The sequence below is a fragment of the Beta vulgaris genome, chromosome 1 (assembly GCF_026745355.1).
Source record: "Beta vulgaris subsp. vulgaris cultivar EL10 chromosome 1, EL10.2, whole genome shotgun sequence".
NCBI lineage: Eukaryota > Viridiplantae > Streptophyta > Magnoliopsida > Caryophyllales > Amaranthaceae > Beta > Beta vulgaris.
In genome coordinates this window covers 58,041,572-58,059,020 of record NC_079202.1, presented here as the reverse complement: position 1 = coordinate 58,059,020, position 17,449 = coordinate 58,041,572, and the positions used below count along the sequence as shown (strand labels likewise).

Sequence of the window (17,449 nt, the reverse complement as noted above, 5' to 3'; positions counted from 1 at the left end):
AACATGTGATAAAAGTCTTATAATAGTTTTGTTATATATACTTGGTTTTAATTTATAGTCTTATAGCATTGATTATTCGTGTGCTTTTATCGTTTATTGAATCTTTCTCACCTACATCATTTTCTGTCTCCAATATTTTAATGGTTCTTTTATATTGTTCCAAAAATTAGATATGCTTTTGTTGTACTTCTTTCATGCTTTTTTCAGAATTGTCTTGGTTCTCCACCAAAGTGAAGTGTAACAATTATTTGTAAATGGAGGGAGTATGTGATAAATAATTTCAGGCATCCATATTAAGGAAGTGTGAAGAGATTATGCGATAGAGGTATTATAATTGATGAATCGGGAGATCTCCACATTTATTAAGAAATCTGTAGTCATCTATCTCAATTAATTTCCAAAAAAAAAAAAAAAAAAGTCGTCGGGTCGTTGTTCCTTTGATAGAATTATCTTTAGAAGAATGAATGACATTTATATACAACTTTTATAGGAATACATAATAACACGATACTATGTAAACTTGAATCACCAAAATGTCTTTAAACTTTCTCTGTCTCTCAACCCCATATATATAGCATGTAAACTTGTAACAGTAGATTCATCAATCCCTAAATTAGAATCGTGATAGTTGATAAATGTGCATACATTACTGTACATAGTGATAGTATTGCCACAAATTTTGCCTAAATTTTAGGTAATTATGTAGCAGTATAATTGAAAAAAATCCACAATTATGGAAATGGTTACTTTTGTTACCAAAACTATATGCCTTAATTTTATTTACAACAAATCATACGCCATTTAATTGTCTTAATTTTGTCAATTCTTTTCATTATTGTATATAGTGATAGCTTTGGACTCGTGCAATTGCATGAGAATTTTATTGTTTTGTACATTGAAGATTTTTAGGAAGTATCTCCTAAAATCATGGTGTGAATATTAACTTCTTATTTAAAATTTTGGAATCATGTATTGAGATTATTGTAAAATTGACTTATGATACGTGTGTTCAATGGCTGATGTAGTTAATGTCATGGTGGATTAAGTAATCCATCATTAAAATTTTAAAAAGATTCAAATTGAAAAAGTGTTTGCTACATCTACTACTTTCCTTATAGGCTCAAATAGAATCACAATTAGCACCACAATCGACACTAAGCCATGCATTTGCTTCCTGCAGTCTTACTCTCTATCTCTCTTTGCCGTCTTAAACCATAAATGCACACATCTAGCACTGCCCACTTAGCCATGATTTTGAAGTTGCCAATATGTTTGAGTTTTAATAATACAATATCAAGTAATACTTAATTAATTCTGAAGGTTATTTTTCGTGTTTGATGATATCTTGTGTTAAATCATTAATGCACGGGAATATCACAATCTGTATTTTACTACTAAAATTTACACCAACAAAATCGCATGTTACTTCAACTGCAATTTTTTTGCCGACGAAATTAATTTCCTAAATTTTTTCCCCATTTATTCTTTATATATTATGGCATGAAGTTATATGACTTACCAGTGCAAAATGCATGGAGGAACTTTTTTTTTATTTAACATAATACTTATACTTCAATGCTTCAAAAATTAACGAATTAAGATAAACTAAGTATATTCTATGATAATTGCTCACTTGAATAAAAGCCTATCCTTAAAAAAAAGTTGGACTTATCTTAATTAACAATGTATTCATATATATATATATATATATATATTTTACTTTCAAATGTTTTTTTAAATTATAAGATCACTATTCCATGCATCAAATCAGAAGCATTCACATTGGCATAAATTGTAGCTAATCTTGTAAAGATATAAGACAGTTACATGATTTTTATTTCAAAAATAGAAGGTAAACTTGAGTTACATAAATCCGATTGCATATATAAGTTGGTAGCATTATATTGCAATATATTAAAAATGAATATTCTATATTTAATTGTTTAATATAAAATCTTAACTTATACTGCCTTAGTTTGCTATTATTGTTCCTATTTAAAATAGACATATTTTTCGAGTTTCAAGCTCCATAGTAAGAATTATCTTTAAATGTTTTCCTTTATAAAATTTCAAGTGATTTAAGATGTACAAATAACTAATTTATACACAACACGTGTTATATATGCCGAATTTATATAAAACAACATAATGCTCGAATTCAAGTGAAACGATTTAATGTACAATCATTCAATTTTCATAAGATTTGATTCGGGTAATATATAATTTCCTTAATCTATACTATCATAATATATTATATATTATAAACAACTTTACTTATATATGTTTTAACCACACATAACTGATTCATATTATTGGTAGAAATCACGGAAATTATATTGTGTAAATATTCCATTTTTTGTAGTTATAACCACAAATAACGGATTTTTTTCAAAGCAAATATTATTGGCGTCCTACCCAAAATATTCCGTTTCTATAAATAAAGATTAGTGAGATATAAACTATATATGATTAGTAAATGTATGGTGTTTGCGGTCCTGATCTTGCTTCGCGGAGCCCTAATAATCTGATTGTGTTGGTATGTATATTTGTTGCGTTCCTTGCCTTACAAATTGGAGTCTAGAGAATATGAATTAAATCATTAATGGCTTGTTAATGGTAGTTAAGGTCTAAGGACCGCAATTGTAATGGATTTTAGTGTTGAGGACCATTCGTGACGGCATATGGAATTGAACTACAATGCAAAATCTATACCAAACAATTTATGTCACTTAATTGTATTGGTCAACATCATCAACTTGAGGCACTTGAGTCCAAAAATTTCGAAAAAAGACGTGAAAAAAATCTATAATTAATAGTATGAACCAATTTTTCGGAAAGTTCTACATTGTATCTCCTAACTTTTGAGTTTTATACGTAGTAGTACTTCTTAAATTTTTTTTATATGACCATAATATATTATATACAAAAAAAAGAATGATACAAAGGAAACTAATGAAACTAATGACAAATTTTATTACAATCACGACAAAAATAAAGATGACAAATAATGTTAAACATTGTTACGAAAAACTCTAATGTTAAACATTGTTGCAAACTACTTTAATGCAATCACATGCACAAATGTTAAACAACCACGTGAGATATGATACACTATTTCATTCACGCAAGCCATGAATAACGAATTGATATTCCAATTTGATGTTGTGACGAATTCACCTTCTACAGAAAATTGGATGTTGTTGCAAACCGTGAATGAAGCTGAACATAATTTTTTTCCTCAAATAATGTATGAAAACGTGTTTGGGATTTTTGAATTTTGATGTTGTAGTGCAATGCAAATATTTTTTTTTTTTTTTTTTTTTATCCATATGAGCCATGAAGGCGGTACAAAGTACAAAGAAGGGGAGGGGGGATTCGAACCTGTGACCTATCGCTCACAGCACCTCAATCTTAACCACTAGGCCAAGACATCCTTGGTTAGTGCAATGCAAATATGATTAGGGTATTTATAGTGCAAAAGTAAAGGTTGTCTTCCTAAACACGATTTTCTAAAGAAAATTTTAATAAAATATCATTAAATCACGAATTTCCATAATAAAGCTTGATTGAATCAATCCATAATAAAATTAGGAATGATTTTGATTTAGGTGATCAACTTGTACATGATTGAAGATTGTAATTGCTTATTTCCATATGGAGTGAATCTCCAATTTTTTCGGCCAAATTCAAACAAATTTAAACATGATTATGGGAATAAACGTTTCCTTAATTATGTAGATTACGTATCAATTAAAATCCTTAATTGACGTCAATTTCACACTCTTTGAACCGTGTGACACGTGGACAGTCTAAATGAGCTTCAAAAAAATATTGATCAAAGGAGCATGCCACGTCATGCCACGTGGGATTGAAATCGCTAACAGAACGACACGTGGCCTCAAGGATTCTACTTTAAATATATATATAGATAACATAAGGTTAGTGAGATATAATTTCTTATTGATTTATGCATTATACTTGTTTATTGATTTCAAATTACTTACTCATAAAATAGCACAATCATAAGAAGAATTGAAGTTATTCAAAAGTTATAGAAAATTGACTTGGAAAGAAAAAATTTAAAGAGTTTACTGCGGAAAAAAAAAAAACCAACAAAGAAAATAATCAAAGCACGCATCGTGTGCATAAAATGCTAGTTTTAAAGAGGTGATGAGGTCGCCTAATACAGTTTAAATTACTAGCTTCTTATGCACGCTGTTCGGGATCATTTTTTGGATCGGCCCGCCTATGAAAAAGTTACTAAAATACCCTACATTTCGGGAAGACAATCCTCCACCAGCTGGAACTGACTAAAATACCCTCATTTATTGGAGGTCTCATTCTCTATAAATAGCGGTGTCTCATCTATCATCAGGTAAGCAATTCTAAGTTACAAAAACCCAAAGCATTTCCCTCCACATTGATCACTTTCTCTCTCTGCCTCAATCATTTACTGACTTGAGCGTCGTAGGGGTGATCCTGGGACCATCCGGGGTACGCTAACCTTGTTTTGCAGGATTCCGGCGTACGGATAATGGAGCTCAGACGTACCTATTTGGCGCCCACATCAAGTCTCTCAGCACACATTAGCATCTTGAATTCCATTGATCTAAACACCCGATATATGTGCGGTAATATTTTAGGCATAATTATTGATCGGTTTTAAAAGAAATGAAAAACAAAAGTACGTATCTAAGTTCACCTCCATTTGATGAGTAAGAAATATTTAAATACTTACAAATAGTATTTAAAATCATTTTAGTAAATATAGATGATGAAGTTGCATATCCAAGTAATGAAGAAAACTGAATTTCGTTTTTGGAATTTGTCTTTGTAATTAATTTGGTATCATAGAAAAATTTATTTGAGTTTGAATATGAGTTGTCTTTATAATGAGAATGTCGTGTTTTTTTCATTGTATATGAATAATAATAAGAATAAAGGAGGAAATAAACCAAAAGAAGAGAAAGAGGAACAAGGGCAGCCGAGGAAGAGGGACATCGGCTAGCTGCGGCTGGCGGTAGGTGGTCGCCGATGGTAGCTGGCAACAACCGAGAAAAAGAGAGGGAGAGGGAAAGAGGAGAGAAAAATTAGGGCTTTGCTTGTTTAATGAGAGGCAAAATTTGTGAGGCAATAATGTAGCTATAGTTCCAAAGAGTGCAATAAGCTAATGGGCTTGCTTGTTTAGTTTAATAAAAGATGACAATATGAAAAGACTACAAACGGTTTGGGCCCCTCTAACCCAATATTAAAATTCATTTGTACTACTACTCAAACTTATTTAAATTCATTATTGAATTTCAAAGTCCATCTTAAAAATAATTTTAATACTTTGACTATATAAAAACAATAAATAACTATTGACTTTAAAATAGTCGATAATCAAAAATTTAATTATTTAAACACTAAAAATACTTATAAATATATTTATAAAATTCATAAAATTATAGGGGATTATACATAAACTATTCCAAAATATATTATTGATATATGTGATATTTAATAAAAGCCCTGAAGATATCTAAAAGTATGTTCTGATTATATCAGTATATTATTTGAATAGTCATATTTTATTTTCATGAATTTGTGCATTTAGTTTTTTAGTAAATAATTGAACTAATTAAACAACAATACTTTCAATTATTAATAAATAGAATAGAGTTTTCTAACCAATTATTAGATGAATTAAATTCATATTAAGAAATTTAAGCTCACTTATTAGTTGTTATCAACCTGAGCATGAGGACCTTCGAATATATCGTCTAGTAGATATTGTGATCTACTAGATGATATGCAGGCATGCAGCTAGAGGTGTGCATCGGTTCAGGACAATACTAAAATCTGGATTTTTTTTTGGACCAGGTTCGCACCGGAAAAACTCTGGATCAGAATTTTTCCGGTTTGGTTCGATTTTGGATTTGTTGGACCGTAATTTATATTTTTTAAAACAAAATATTTTTTATTTGATTTTAAGATATTTATAAATTAGATACATTAAAATTTAATAATTTTAATAACAATAATCCTAAAGTTAATCAACAGTTGGGTTTTAACTTTCTAACTTTTTAACTTTATTTAAAACACAAACCTTTTTCATACCAAAATAACCGGTATTCCGGTTCACCTGTCCGGACCGGGAATATGGAATCGGGATTGTTTGTAGACCAGGACCGAAACTCCAAACCTGGTCCGGCCCGATTCAAATTCCAATTTGAACCTGGTTTTTACACAGCCCTAGATGCGGCAATCTAGTTTTGAAGATGGTATGAGTTTGATCTCTATACGGGTTCTCTCTCATATCACGTCTTCTTTACCAGGACATATAACTCAATATCATCTAACATCGCTTGAGACAAGTTTTATTTGGATTAAACAATTCATAGTTAGTCTTTTTTTAATCGAATAGGTAAGAGCAAATGAAATTCATTGTAATTTAATTTTAATATACTTTGTTCTATATTTGGATATATTATCATTAAGATATACCTCCGTTTTTAATTAATACAACTTTTCTCGATATATATAAAATAACCTCTACATGAACCGAACCGCACCCATGTCGACATGTTATTGTTAATTTGTTATCTAGCTCTAGAAAAGTTTTGTCTTGAACAATAGAGTAGTACTTTTGGTTTGAACTTTGAACTCTTAAAGTCTTAAGAATTTAAGATTGCCAAACCATAAAAGGGAAAAATACAGCAAAACAAAGACTAACCTATCCTTTTAAAAATTTAACCCCCTAGGCCCTACAAACGATTATACTAGAGCATCACCACCGTCAAGCCACTCCTTTCCGTCGACCACTCGCCGGAATAAGACAACCCCTTAAAAATCAAATCAACCTAAATTTCTTAACACCCATTAAAAATCACCATTGTTGTATTTATTTTAAGATGGAAGAATCAGAAAAGAGAAGAGAAAGACTTAAAGCAATGCGATTAGAAGCATCTAATGAAGTTGTTTCTTCATCTTTTTCTCAACAAACCCTAAACTCAAATTTGCCAGCACCTCTCACAAATCCATTGCTTCACAATGAAGATTCAAATCCCACAACAACAACAACTAATACCCATCGCTTTGATTTCTACACTGATCCAATGGCGGCTTACTCCATCGACAAGCGCAGACCTTTCACGCCTAAACCTCATCTTGCACCTTCTGCTCCTGCTCCTGCTCATGGTAATTCTTTATAAAGTTTCTGGTTTTTCAATTTTAATTAGTGGGTAATTTGTATTTTTGGTTGCTATGTAATGGGTGAGTGAGGGTTTTATGTTGTATGTTGAATAATGATTGTGAATGGTGAGATGAAAAAATTGGGGTTTTGGTGGGTTTGAATTGGGTTTGTTTCTGATTTTAGTTATGTTGCTCTCGATACTAGTTCTTAGTTACTATAATTTGAGTTGGGTCCATGAAAAATTGGGTTTATGTGGGCTTGAAGATATGTACATCTCTGTAGGTATATGTTCATTGGTATTGGTCTTTATATTCATAACCTAGTGCTTGATGTTCATCGTGTACACCTTCCTCACTATACGGAGGGGTGCACCTATTAATTTGCAGTTTACGTGTTGGGGAATTTGGTAAGAAAGGAAGTTTGGAATGGGGAACTTACAGGCTTGATGTTAATTGTTTTAGAAAGTAAATTCGTTTTGGAAAGGTAGGAACTTTAGACGTTGACGGTCAGTTTGGTAGATCATAATGAACGGGGGTGATGGTATAAATTTGTATGGAGTTTTGGGTAGATATATTTTGTCAATGTCTATGATGAAGCTTGTCAACCTCTCAAGCTTGTGATGTTCTTCATAAAGTTTCATTACCATCCATTATCGAGGTGGTATTGAGAAGGAATGGAATTTACATGTTTGAGGATGTTATTTTATTGCCATGGTAATGAGTAGGGAATTCCCTTTGCATATTACTGATGATTTGGTTATAGCTCTCATTAGCTCGAAAGGGACTCGAAGGTATAATATCATATAGTATGACAACGGAACCATTAGCATAGAATCCATAGATAGAGGTACTGCCAGTTAGTATTGTCTGCCGCAGGTTGTAACATCCTTAGTGATTCCTGAGTACCTAGTTAGGTTCTTTTGTGAATTTGTGTAGATCATGCACTTGTGGCTATGCCTTATTGATATTAATGGACGTTTTTGGATCTTTTGCGACATATTGTTCCGCGTCAAAAATTTCTATTGATTTCAGTAACTTAAGCCAACTTTTCTAGCTTATGCATCGAGATGTTCTTTTAACTTTTTTCATGAAACTAACAGGACCAAGGAACCCTGAAATTCCCCTCTCTGGTGCTCACCAGTTTCAAAATAACTATGCACCTCATCTGGGTGTGTATCAAAGCGGAGATCCCTATGGCCCTGGCAGGCCTACGGCTGCTGCAAGTCCAATGGGAATCAGGAGCCCATATCCGATGTACCAAGGTATTCCGTAGGTTTCTGTTATGCAGTGAATAGTCCTCCACTTTCCACGTTCACCTACAGCTATATATGTGCAGGAGGTCCAAACTTTAGTACTGCACCCAGCAGGGGTCACTGTTTTAGCAATACTTCTAGTCCTAGTCCTGGACCAGGATATGGAGGTAACCCATATCCTGTTTATCAAGGTACTTTTTTATGGACATTGAATAAGAAAAGGTTGGTTATTTCTTTTCCAAAAATCTATCGTGAAATTAAATTTGTTGTTTGCTATGGAATATGCAGGTAGCCCTAATTATAGATCTCCTCCACAAGGTAGAGGTGAGTGGTCTAACAATAGTCCCGGCCCTGGTCCAGGTTGTGGAGGTGGTCCTACTAGTGGTCAATGGTCGAACAATAGTCCTGGCCTAGGACGTGGAGGTGGCCAGTGGTCTACCAATACTCCCGGTCCTGGCCCTGGACATGGAGGTGGTCCTAGTGGAGGTCAGTGGTTTAACAATAGTCCCGGCCCTAGCGCAGGACGTGGAGGTGGTCGTAGCCCTAGTGTAGGAAGAGGGAGGGGTTGTTGGGATGGTAGCAGGATGAGCCCTAGTTCAGGATTTTCTGGTGGAAGAGGAAGGGGAAGAGGCTATGATCAAGCACGGTCTTTTTATAGCAAGTCGATGGTGGAGGATCCTTGGGAATCGTTGACGCCTGTTATTTGGCAGGCGGAGAAAGAGAATGAGCAGAAGAGTTATGCAAACAGGCGAGGGTTTTTCCAGAAAGCTCCTACTCCTCAGAAAACTCCAAGTGCAAAAAAGCCTCGGGTTGCACATCCTTTTGATGCATCCGACTCAAATAAGAGCCTTGCCGAGTTCTTATCTGAATCTTTTGATGAAGCTGTTGAAGATGCAACCACTGTGTAATCATGTACTCCTGAGAGAATGTGCTAAATTTGGTAATTAATTTGTTAGTCCATAATGTTGTGTTTGGTAACTTGGAATTCATTTCAAATTATGGAATTAAACCAAATTAAGGTTTGGATACCTAAATATTTCAAATGTAGAATAGTAAAAGGATTTGAAATAACATGTTTTGCCAAGTCATTTGTAATTCTCAGTCCAATAACTCCTCACAAGTCGCAACTCACTCTCTCTTTCTAATGGGCCACCATATGATTCATTTCATGATCATCAATGTGCAGTTCTTCTTCACATCTTGTTATCTCTCTCTCTCTCTCTCTTTTATCTTCTCCTTTACCTGATCCAAGTCTCTCTCCTCCATCAAATATAGTAGAACTGGGAAGAGTTTGAGAAACACATTTATTCGGAAAGTTGGAACGTATTTGTGGTAATAGGATGTAAAACTCAAGCATATCTCGTTCATTTTTCAAAGATATTTATGATTAAGGTTTTTTGTAGTTACATTTTTTAATTCTTTTCATTTGTACGAATTAGAAGCATGGTAGTTAGAGCACGTTTGATTCGTGATTTTTGGGCTCCAAGAAACGAAATCAATTAACGATTCCCTTTCTTTTTGTTTGATTCAACCCCTCATCAATCCGTTACCATTACTTGGTGGTAATGGACTCCTCCAATTTGTTACCCTTCCTTCCCCCTCAAGTAACAAAATACTCCATCTGTTCCAAAATATAAGACATTCACGCTTTTACTTTGACCACAAATATCTCTCATAATATGATAAACAAAAATTATAAAAATTATACCGTTAGATTCGTCTTGAAAATTACTATCATAACATTATTTTTTAAAAAAAATATCAACATAAATTGAGAGTAATCAACGGTCAAAATTCGACCTAAAACATCATGCGTGCCTTATATTTTGAAACAGAAGGAGTACATTATTTGGTTGTAATGGTTACCATTCCATGGCTTGAACCAAACACCTAATAAGCTCGTGTTTTCTTATCTCCTTTTGGTTTTTCTTGTCTTGTTTATCTCCTTCTTTGTCAATGGGATGATTGTAAGTGTAAACAGTTTTATTATCAATGAAATCAACCCTACCCTATTCCTCTCATAACTTAGTACAATTCTACAAGTCCCTCATACAATGTAAGAATAGACTAGTGCATAAAAAGGGTTTGAAAAATGGTCACTGATCAAGTTAGACAGAGAAGTATGAAAAAAAGAATTAATGCACTCATCCAAAGTCCAAACTATACACTATAAATGGCGTGTTAACCATTTCTCATTTGATGCAAGTAAGCCTTTGTTGGGGACGTCAGATCATAACTTAATAACAGAATCTAAAACCTGCTAATATACCAATACCATTTAGATTCTAAACAAAAGCAAAGATACTAACAATCATCCTCCAGCCTAAAAGAGCCTAAGATGAACTATATTTGGTTAAATTGAGAAGAATAAAGAAAGATTGTTGTTATTTTTAAGGCATAATGTGTGCTGAGGAAGTGGTTCTCTCACTGCAAATTGCATCAGCAAAGGCGTCAATTAGCTGCTCGGCCAAGCTCGGAGGATCATCTACCATAGTATCCACAAACGCACTAACTATCCTTCTCTCCTGCATCGTGGCTTTCAAGCTAAACCAAGTGAGAAACTTCACTCTGAAATCTATGCTCAGGTGTCTATCGCGCTCCAAACTCTTGATCACCCTAACACAATATTCATAATTGCTATTCAGTGCTTCATGCATCTTGTTACTCAGGCCAACAAATTCTTGCCTTGTGTCTATCTTGGCCGGGGTGATGGGGATTGATCCCGAGCTCACTATATGGGTGTCGGTGATATCATTTAGTGATCTAAGCTTTGCAGTATGATCAATTGTGGCTGATTTGTCACAATCAGAAAGGGCTTGGAAAAACATCCTAGGATTTTCATCGATTATACCATCCTGCTCATCGGAAACTAAAGCACACATTGTAATCAATGGAGGAGTGACCCATTTTGCTTCCCAAGTCCCAAAAACGCTTGTGCAACTAAATAGAGAAACCCTGCAGACATATTCTGTACATGGTTGAAGATCACAGATCTTAAATTTCTTCTCTGGCCTCAGAACAATGCAAGAAGGCTTTTCTGGGTAAGCCTTCAAAGTAGACTTTCGGTGCCAAATCCGACAACCCAAGAACTCCTCTAAAAGCCGATCATCATAGTCTAGTACAATGACTACTGATGTTGGAAAAGATTCTTCGAAGCATATTTGGCATGCTGTAAAAAGCGAGATAAATTAGCTGATAGAACTGGAGCATATATTAAGTGGTCAAGAATGAAGAAGTTAGATTTAAGAAAACTGACATATCATTTCCCCTAGGTATAGTTGAACAATCTCTTCTAGGGTCCTAGTGAATTGCTTAAACTAAGAACTAATCTTGTGAGCATAAAAGAAGATGATTCTTGATTCTCTCTATCTCTTTTTGAAGTCATGAAATAACTAAAAACATATAAGAAAACCAACTATCATGTATGAAGTATGACTGAAGTCTACTATCAAAAGAAAAAAAATGTACCAAGTCAAATAGGTTTGCTCAAGTAATTCTCTCAATACTTGCATTCTGCTTGCTATTGTCAGAACATATAAAGTTCTTAAATGTGATGCTACATATGCACAAGACACAACTAGCAACTAACCCAGAAAATACAATCTGAAAAACAAGTAAAAAGCTTACTCAGAGACTTTTTCTGATTCACAGTGCATGTATATGGATGGGGGGTAGATAAAGCCTCAAAAGCATCTACAGCAGAGGCACACAGCTTCTGGACCTCAGCTCCACAAGCAAGCCTGTTAACTATTCCCCGGCCCATTTTTTCACAAACACGATCAAGAGGCCCAAGTTCCTTCTTAAGTTTCTTTGCAGCAGTATCTACACGCTTATGTAGATCCTTATAACGCTCAGTTCCATCAAGAATCTTGTGACACAGGGAGATTCGCAAACATAGCACATCGACACGTCTAGCCTCCTTGGCAACCAGTAACTGCTTTCTCCACGTACTGGATGTCATTGACAATCAGCATAAACAAGATCTATTAATTAAAAAGAGCATTTATGTGTGCATAATTATAACTGTGTAAATTATAAAGAAACAGAAAGACGCTGTAGTGTGTCATGTTCTCTGCTTAATTGCTGAAACTGTGCTAATTCAGAGTTCCATAATATGCTTTGTGATAAATTAGTTTTCTCCTGAAAGCATCTGTACACAATGTGGCATGCCGGTATGCCACTGCATCTATGATAACATTATTTCTTCTTAGAAGGGCATAACTCATTAATGGTAATATAAAAATGATAATACATCTGAGACTCCCCCTTCTGCCACGCAGTCGTCAACGAGAAACAGAAGGACATTTGCATGTATACCAAAGACCAGAAAGGTATATATATTGAGTCCAAAATCATCACAAATCCAGGTAAACTGAGGGCTTCAGCTGTGCAGCATTCAATCATCCATGCTACATACATATGCACACGTCCAGGAACCTTTTGGCATCCACAATTTCCCATGGGTTCAATGAACAAGCAAGAAATAGGCAGAATAAACACATAAGCATTTGTCACCGGGAGTGGTCTAGACATTTCAATATTTTAAGTAGTTTAATGCTCCTTGTTAATTTTTGCACAATTCATAAAGTAAGAGCAAACAAAATTTTCTACCACAATACCAGGTATAATAAGAAGTCTATACCAGCATATTATATAGGACAAGTCGACAAGATGTTAATTGTTACTTTATCTAGGTTATACTTGCATAGTCATGCATCTTGATGCAAGCCAACTTCAGGATCCAAAAGTACCTGAACCTGCACATCATAATGGGACAAGAAGAGCTCTTACCTCATAAGGTCATTGATTTTTCCACAAGAAACACAGTGGAATCTCCCATCCAATTTTCCACGCTTACAGTTCTTCATTATGCCAGTTCTATCATGCTTGAGTGCACATTTTATATGACAAGACATTCCACATGAGTCGCCCTCGTTCGGAGGATCAGAGTCACAGGTCAACCAAAGACTTGGATCCTTATTATCATCATAGTGATGGCAGACACAACAAGAACACCTCTTGCAAAAACCATCATCTGGGCTTAGAGTAGCTCTGCATGCTAGATTTGGACACAATAAGGTTTTAACTTCAATCTCGCTCCTGCTTACCCCTTGTTCACAATCCTGGTCAGTGTACAGTTGAATAGGGCTTTCAATCTTTCTCTGCTTCTTAGCTCCATTTTGGCTTTTGGCTATAGAAAACTCAAAATCATTATCACTACTCTTCCTCTTTGAGTTTTTAGAAATTAGCTTTAGAAGGTGCTCTATCATTCTAAGTTTAGTAAATCCACTGTACTTTCTCTCTTTACCCATTTCAGCACAGATAATTTCCAACAACTCTTTGCGGCTAAATGAACTAAGAATGTCTGGAGCATCTTCCGACCACTGAGCAATTTCCCGAACTAGCTCCCTCTTCTCTTCCAAGGGAAGACCACTACATTTTGCAGGGTCAAGAACCAAACCTATTTAGACAGGATAAAACAGGTCAATGCTCGATATAGTCAATAATCTAAAATTTCAGTAACCCTGGTCCTCACTTACCCTCAAAGTCACTCAGATAAGTGAAAAATCAGCAACAAGGCCAAGAATTTACCCTGAATCTTGCAACATGGTGCCCGTATCCAAACAATCTAGAATTTAAACTGCACTTTTTTATTCATTCCCCCATCACCCGTCTTTCCCCCCCCCCCCCCCCATCCCCATTAAAATCAATTCTTCTTGAATATCACTTGCATACACCAATAGTCAAAGTTTTGGAGTTCAAACAAGAATGATAATCAACATCTTCTATAATGTCGACGCATAAATTGACCTTATTCCAACTTATGGCAGGTGAGACAATAGAGAGAAGCATGATTATCCAACAACATTTTAATGCATGTGGACTTGTACAAAAGTCTGCAAACCACACCACAAACAAATTCTTGCCAAAGTTTTAGTAGCAACAATTGATTTTCTTTCCTATGATCCTATCTACCAAAGATGTTTCCCCCAAAGTCTCACAATTTCACTATGGTCCTAGTACTTTGTCTTCGGCAAGGAAGAAGGAAAGATGCAATTGGACAAATAAATTGGTTTAATAAACGATCCTGGAAATATTGACAACATAGGATACCTCAAAGCAGAATAGGGCTTCAACTGCATAGTTATTTCAAGTCTTGCCCAATCAAATCTTGCAAAACTTTGAAGGTATAGCCCAAGACTGCTAGCAATTTAATCATGCTATATATCGACATGTATGTCTCCAATTTTAATCAGATAAGACAACTACACTCTATTGTCATGCACTTAATGGCTAATGAATAATCCTTGACGACCTCTTATCTACTGTACGTTTACCTATAGCTTCCTAAATGAACTAGAATCTAAGGGAAAACCTTCGAGATTTCGACAAAAGCAGAAGCCTGCCACCATAATTGAAAACCAAACAAATTTCATCACACATTCTGAAACGAGAGTGAGGCATGATCGTAGAGGACACAAGTCAAAATTTTCCATCAAAATGCATGCATGTCATATAATGACAATGTCATGTTCACACGAAACAAAGCCTCCTATGGTGAATAGGCATATATACAGTGATGTTAGTAGTGTTTCTCCATTCTTCTAGTACGGCTTAATTCTAGCTTCTACCCAGAAATTTGTTTTAAAAGCTTAAAACTACATGACTAAACAAATGTCATAACACAAAACTTTTCTCTTATCCTAATGAAACTATTACTCAATAATTTGCTTCATCCCATACATCCTCTAATGCTTAAAAGCCCTCATTTCAAACTTTGCAGGGCAAAGTTGTCTAATTTACTCTAGTCTATCTTTTCTCTAAAAAGTGCATGCATAATTGAGACACTTTTACATCATAGAATCATTCATCTTAGAAAATTGCGCCCCATTGCATAATTGAACATCAGTAGTCCAGAAAATGGACAGAAAAATTTAGCAAAACTCTAAGAAAGCATGAAAAACACAATAGTAATACAGTTCCAAAAAATTCTTTCTAATTTAGTCAAAAAAAAATACTTTTGATACAAGACTATACAACCCAAGCTCACACCCAAATCCTCTTTTCATGCACCTTTTTTTCCTTCTCTCATATAACCATATTATGCTGTCATTTTTATATTATTTTTGAAAATTGTGTATTATATTTCTACTAAAGTTCACTAAAAAACATGAAATTTTAATCATCCGACAAACCAACACTACTAGCATGCATTCCACAACCAAAACCCAGAAAAGAAAAACTTTAATACGAAGGTTTAAAAAAACATATACATTCAAAAAAGGCAAAAAAAAAAAAAAAAAAATCACGATACCCATAAAAAAATAGCCCAGAAATCCACAAACCCACAATTATTTTTCCCTCAATCTCACATACATTGTCAAAAAACAACATGATAAACAAAAAAGAACACACATACATTGATAGTAGAAAAAGCCAAATCAACATTAATAACCAAAAGTAGTATATAATGAAAAAAAAGGGGAAAAAAAAGAATTCACCTTTAAGATTCGCTTCCATGGCTGAAGCAAAAAAAACGTAAAAATACGCAACAAAAAACGAAAACAAAGAAAACCCTTTTGAGCGTTCAGCTGTTAGACATTGTTGGGAGAAGAGAGAGTGGAAAAGAAGCCATAGAAAAGCGATGTCATGAGGAGAGAGAAAGAGAGCAGGCGAGGAGAGAGAGAATGTAAAGAGAGTGTTGTATATAATGCGTTTGTTTTGTGTTGTGTATGTAAAATGTAAAATATGTATGTGTGTGTGAGAGAGAGAGAGAGAGAGAGTTTTGGCGTTATAAAATTTGAGGATTTGGGTTAACATCGAGAAGCGAATCAAGAGAAGGGGGGCCAAGGGGTTGTAATCAAGTATTCAAGTGTTTTTTGTGTATGGATATTAATTTTATTTGGCTAAAGTTTTGAGTGAATTCTAGGAGTTGGTTCATTGTTATGTTAATCAGAAAAATATTGAATGTGGCAATAGACAAAATTGTGTCCACTAGTCATGGGTCATGGGTCATGGAGTCATGGGTTATGTGCTTGTTAAGTTCTTTCATCGGGTCGGGTAGGTCCACAAGGCACCTTGCTTCCGGTCGAGAGTATTTTTGTACACACGAGTATATCATAAAGTATATAGTACATCTAATGTCTTTTTGCTTATTTGTTCATTCAAAATTCTTACTATTGTGTAAATTTTAACTTTGGATGTACCATGCTCATTGTACGCCCGAGTGTATGATAAAAGTTGTACGCTCGGTTATTGCCATTGTCTTGGCAATTGACAATTTCTCTGTCCAATCCTTAAAACTCAAGGATATAGAGCCCAGAAGTAGACAATCTTTAAAACGTATCGTTTTCAAGTAAGGTCGTAGTCACTCCCTTTAATTGAAATTAGTTGTACATGCAAGGTAAATTTGTAAAAGCATCATTGGGGTTGGGTCGAGATAGGAAAATTTTGGACTGGAATGTGATTATCGTGTTTGGGTTGGTTGTTTTTTTGGTATTACACATGAGCTTGATCCGGGGCAAGAAATTTGGCTCGAAGATAGCTCATGAGTTTGTCTACAAGTCTACATGTATCCACTATTATCAAAGGTCTAAAGTTAAGCCCTTTCCAATTATTTCTCCAAGATCCAATTATGCAAGATCAACAACACCTATATGATGCTACAAGAATATTGAGAAGGGTGTTTTATATCGAGTGCGGGAATGTAATGTCACCACATATGACAAACCATATGATTTGGCTAAGTTTCCACAACTTTGCTCCTCAGTCCTCCCCAATCTAACTCCTCTCCTATTTTAATTTCTTTTATCACTTAACATCAACATTATCATATAAAAAAAAAATCAAGTACAAGGTGAGGTGGAAAGGAATGGGGTAGAAATGAATAAGAATTGAAGGTTTCGAAAAGTGAGATTTGAGAACCTATTAAATTGTCAATATGAAATACAAAATATTGCATATTATAATAATATTATTGTAATTTTTCAAAAAAAAAAATAAGTTAAAACCTCCAAAAAAGA

The 17,449-nt window shown here is 34.5% G+C and overlaps 2 protein-coding genes across 2 annotated transcripts; one reads left to right on the top strand and one right to left on the bottom strand.

Moving 5' to 3' along the window:
• The first annotated feature begins 6,640 nt into the window (after window positions 1–6,640).
• LOC104888392 (protein SICKLE) lies at window positions 6,641–9,460 on the top strand. The gene is made up of 4 exons (XM_010673354.4): window positions 6,641–7,179; window positions 8,274–8,435; window positions 8,510–8,617; window positions 8,715–9,460. The coding sequence occupies exons 1-4, from the start codon at window positions 6,894–6,896 to the stop codon at window positions 9,332–9,334; spliced, it is 1,176 nt and encodes a 391-aa protein (XP_010671656.1). The 5' UTR covers window positions 6,641–6,893; the 3' UTR covers window positions 9,335–9,460.
• A 1,087-nt stretch (window positions 9,461–10,547) lies between these two features.
• On the bottom strand, window positions 10,548–16,258 carry LOC104888402 (VIN3-like protein 2). Its single transcript, XM_010673366.4, has 4 exons — window positions 15,929–16,258; window positions 13,218–13,887; window positions 12,054–12,376; window positions 10,548–11,595 (listed from the first exon to the last, which is right to left on the bottom strand). The coding sequence occupies exons 1-4, from the start codon at window positions 16,245–16,247 to the stop codon at window positions 10,817–10,819; spliced, it is 2,091 nt and encodes a 696-aa protein (XP_010671668.2). The 5' UTR covers window positions 16,248–16,258; the 3' UTR covers window positions 10,548–10,816.
• Window positions 16,259–17,449: the final 1,191 nt, after the last annotated feature.

Coding starts and splice junctions, on each gene's coding strand:
- LOC104888392 (XM_010673354.4), top strand. CDS start 6,894: ATGGAAGAATCAGAAAAGAGAAGAGAAAGACTTAAAGCAATGCGATTA. Junction 7,180..8,273: donor TGCTCCTGCTCCTGCTCATG/GTAATTCTTTAT, acceptor TGAAACTAACAG/GACCAAGGAACCCTGAAATT. Junction 8,436..8,509: donor CCCATATCCGATGTACCAAG/GTATTCCGTAGG, acceptor ATATATGTGCAG/GAGGTCCAAACTTTAGTACT.
- LOC104888402 (XM_010673366.4), bottom strand. CDS start 16,247: ATGTTAACCCAAATCCTCAAATTTTATAACGCCAAAACTCTCTCTCTC. Junction 13,888..15,928: donor CATGGAAGCGAATCTTAAAG/GTGAATTCTTTT, acceptor CTGTCTAAATAG/GTTTGGTTCTTGACCCTGCA. Junction 12,377..13,217: donor AAAATCAATGACCTTATGAG/GTAAGAGCTCTT, acceptor AATGACATCCAG/TACGTGGAGAAAGCAGTTAC.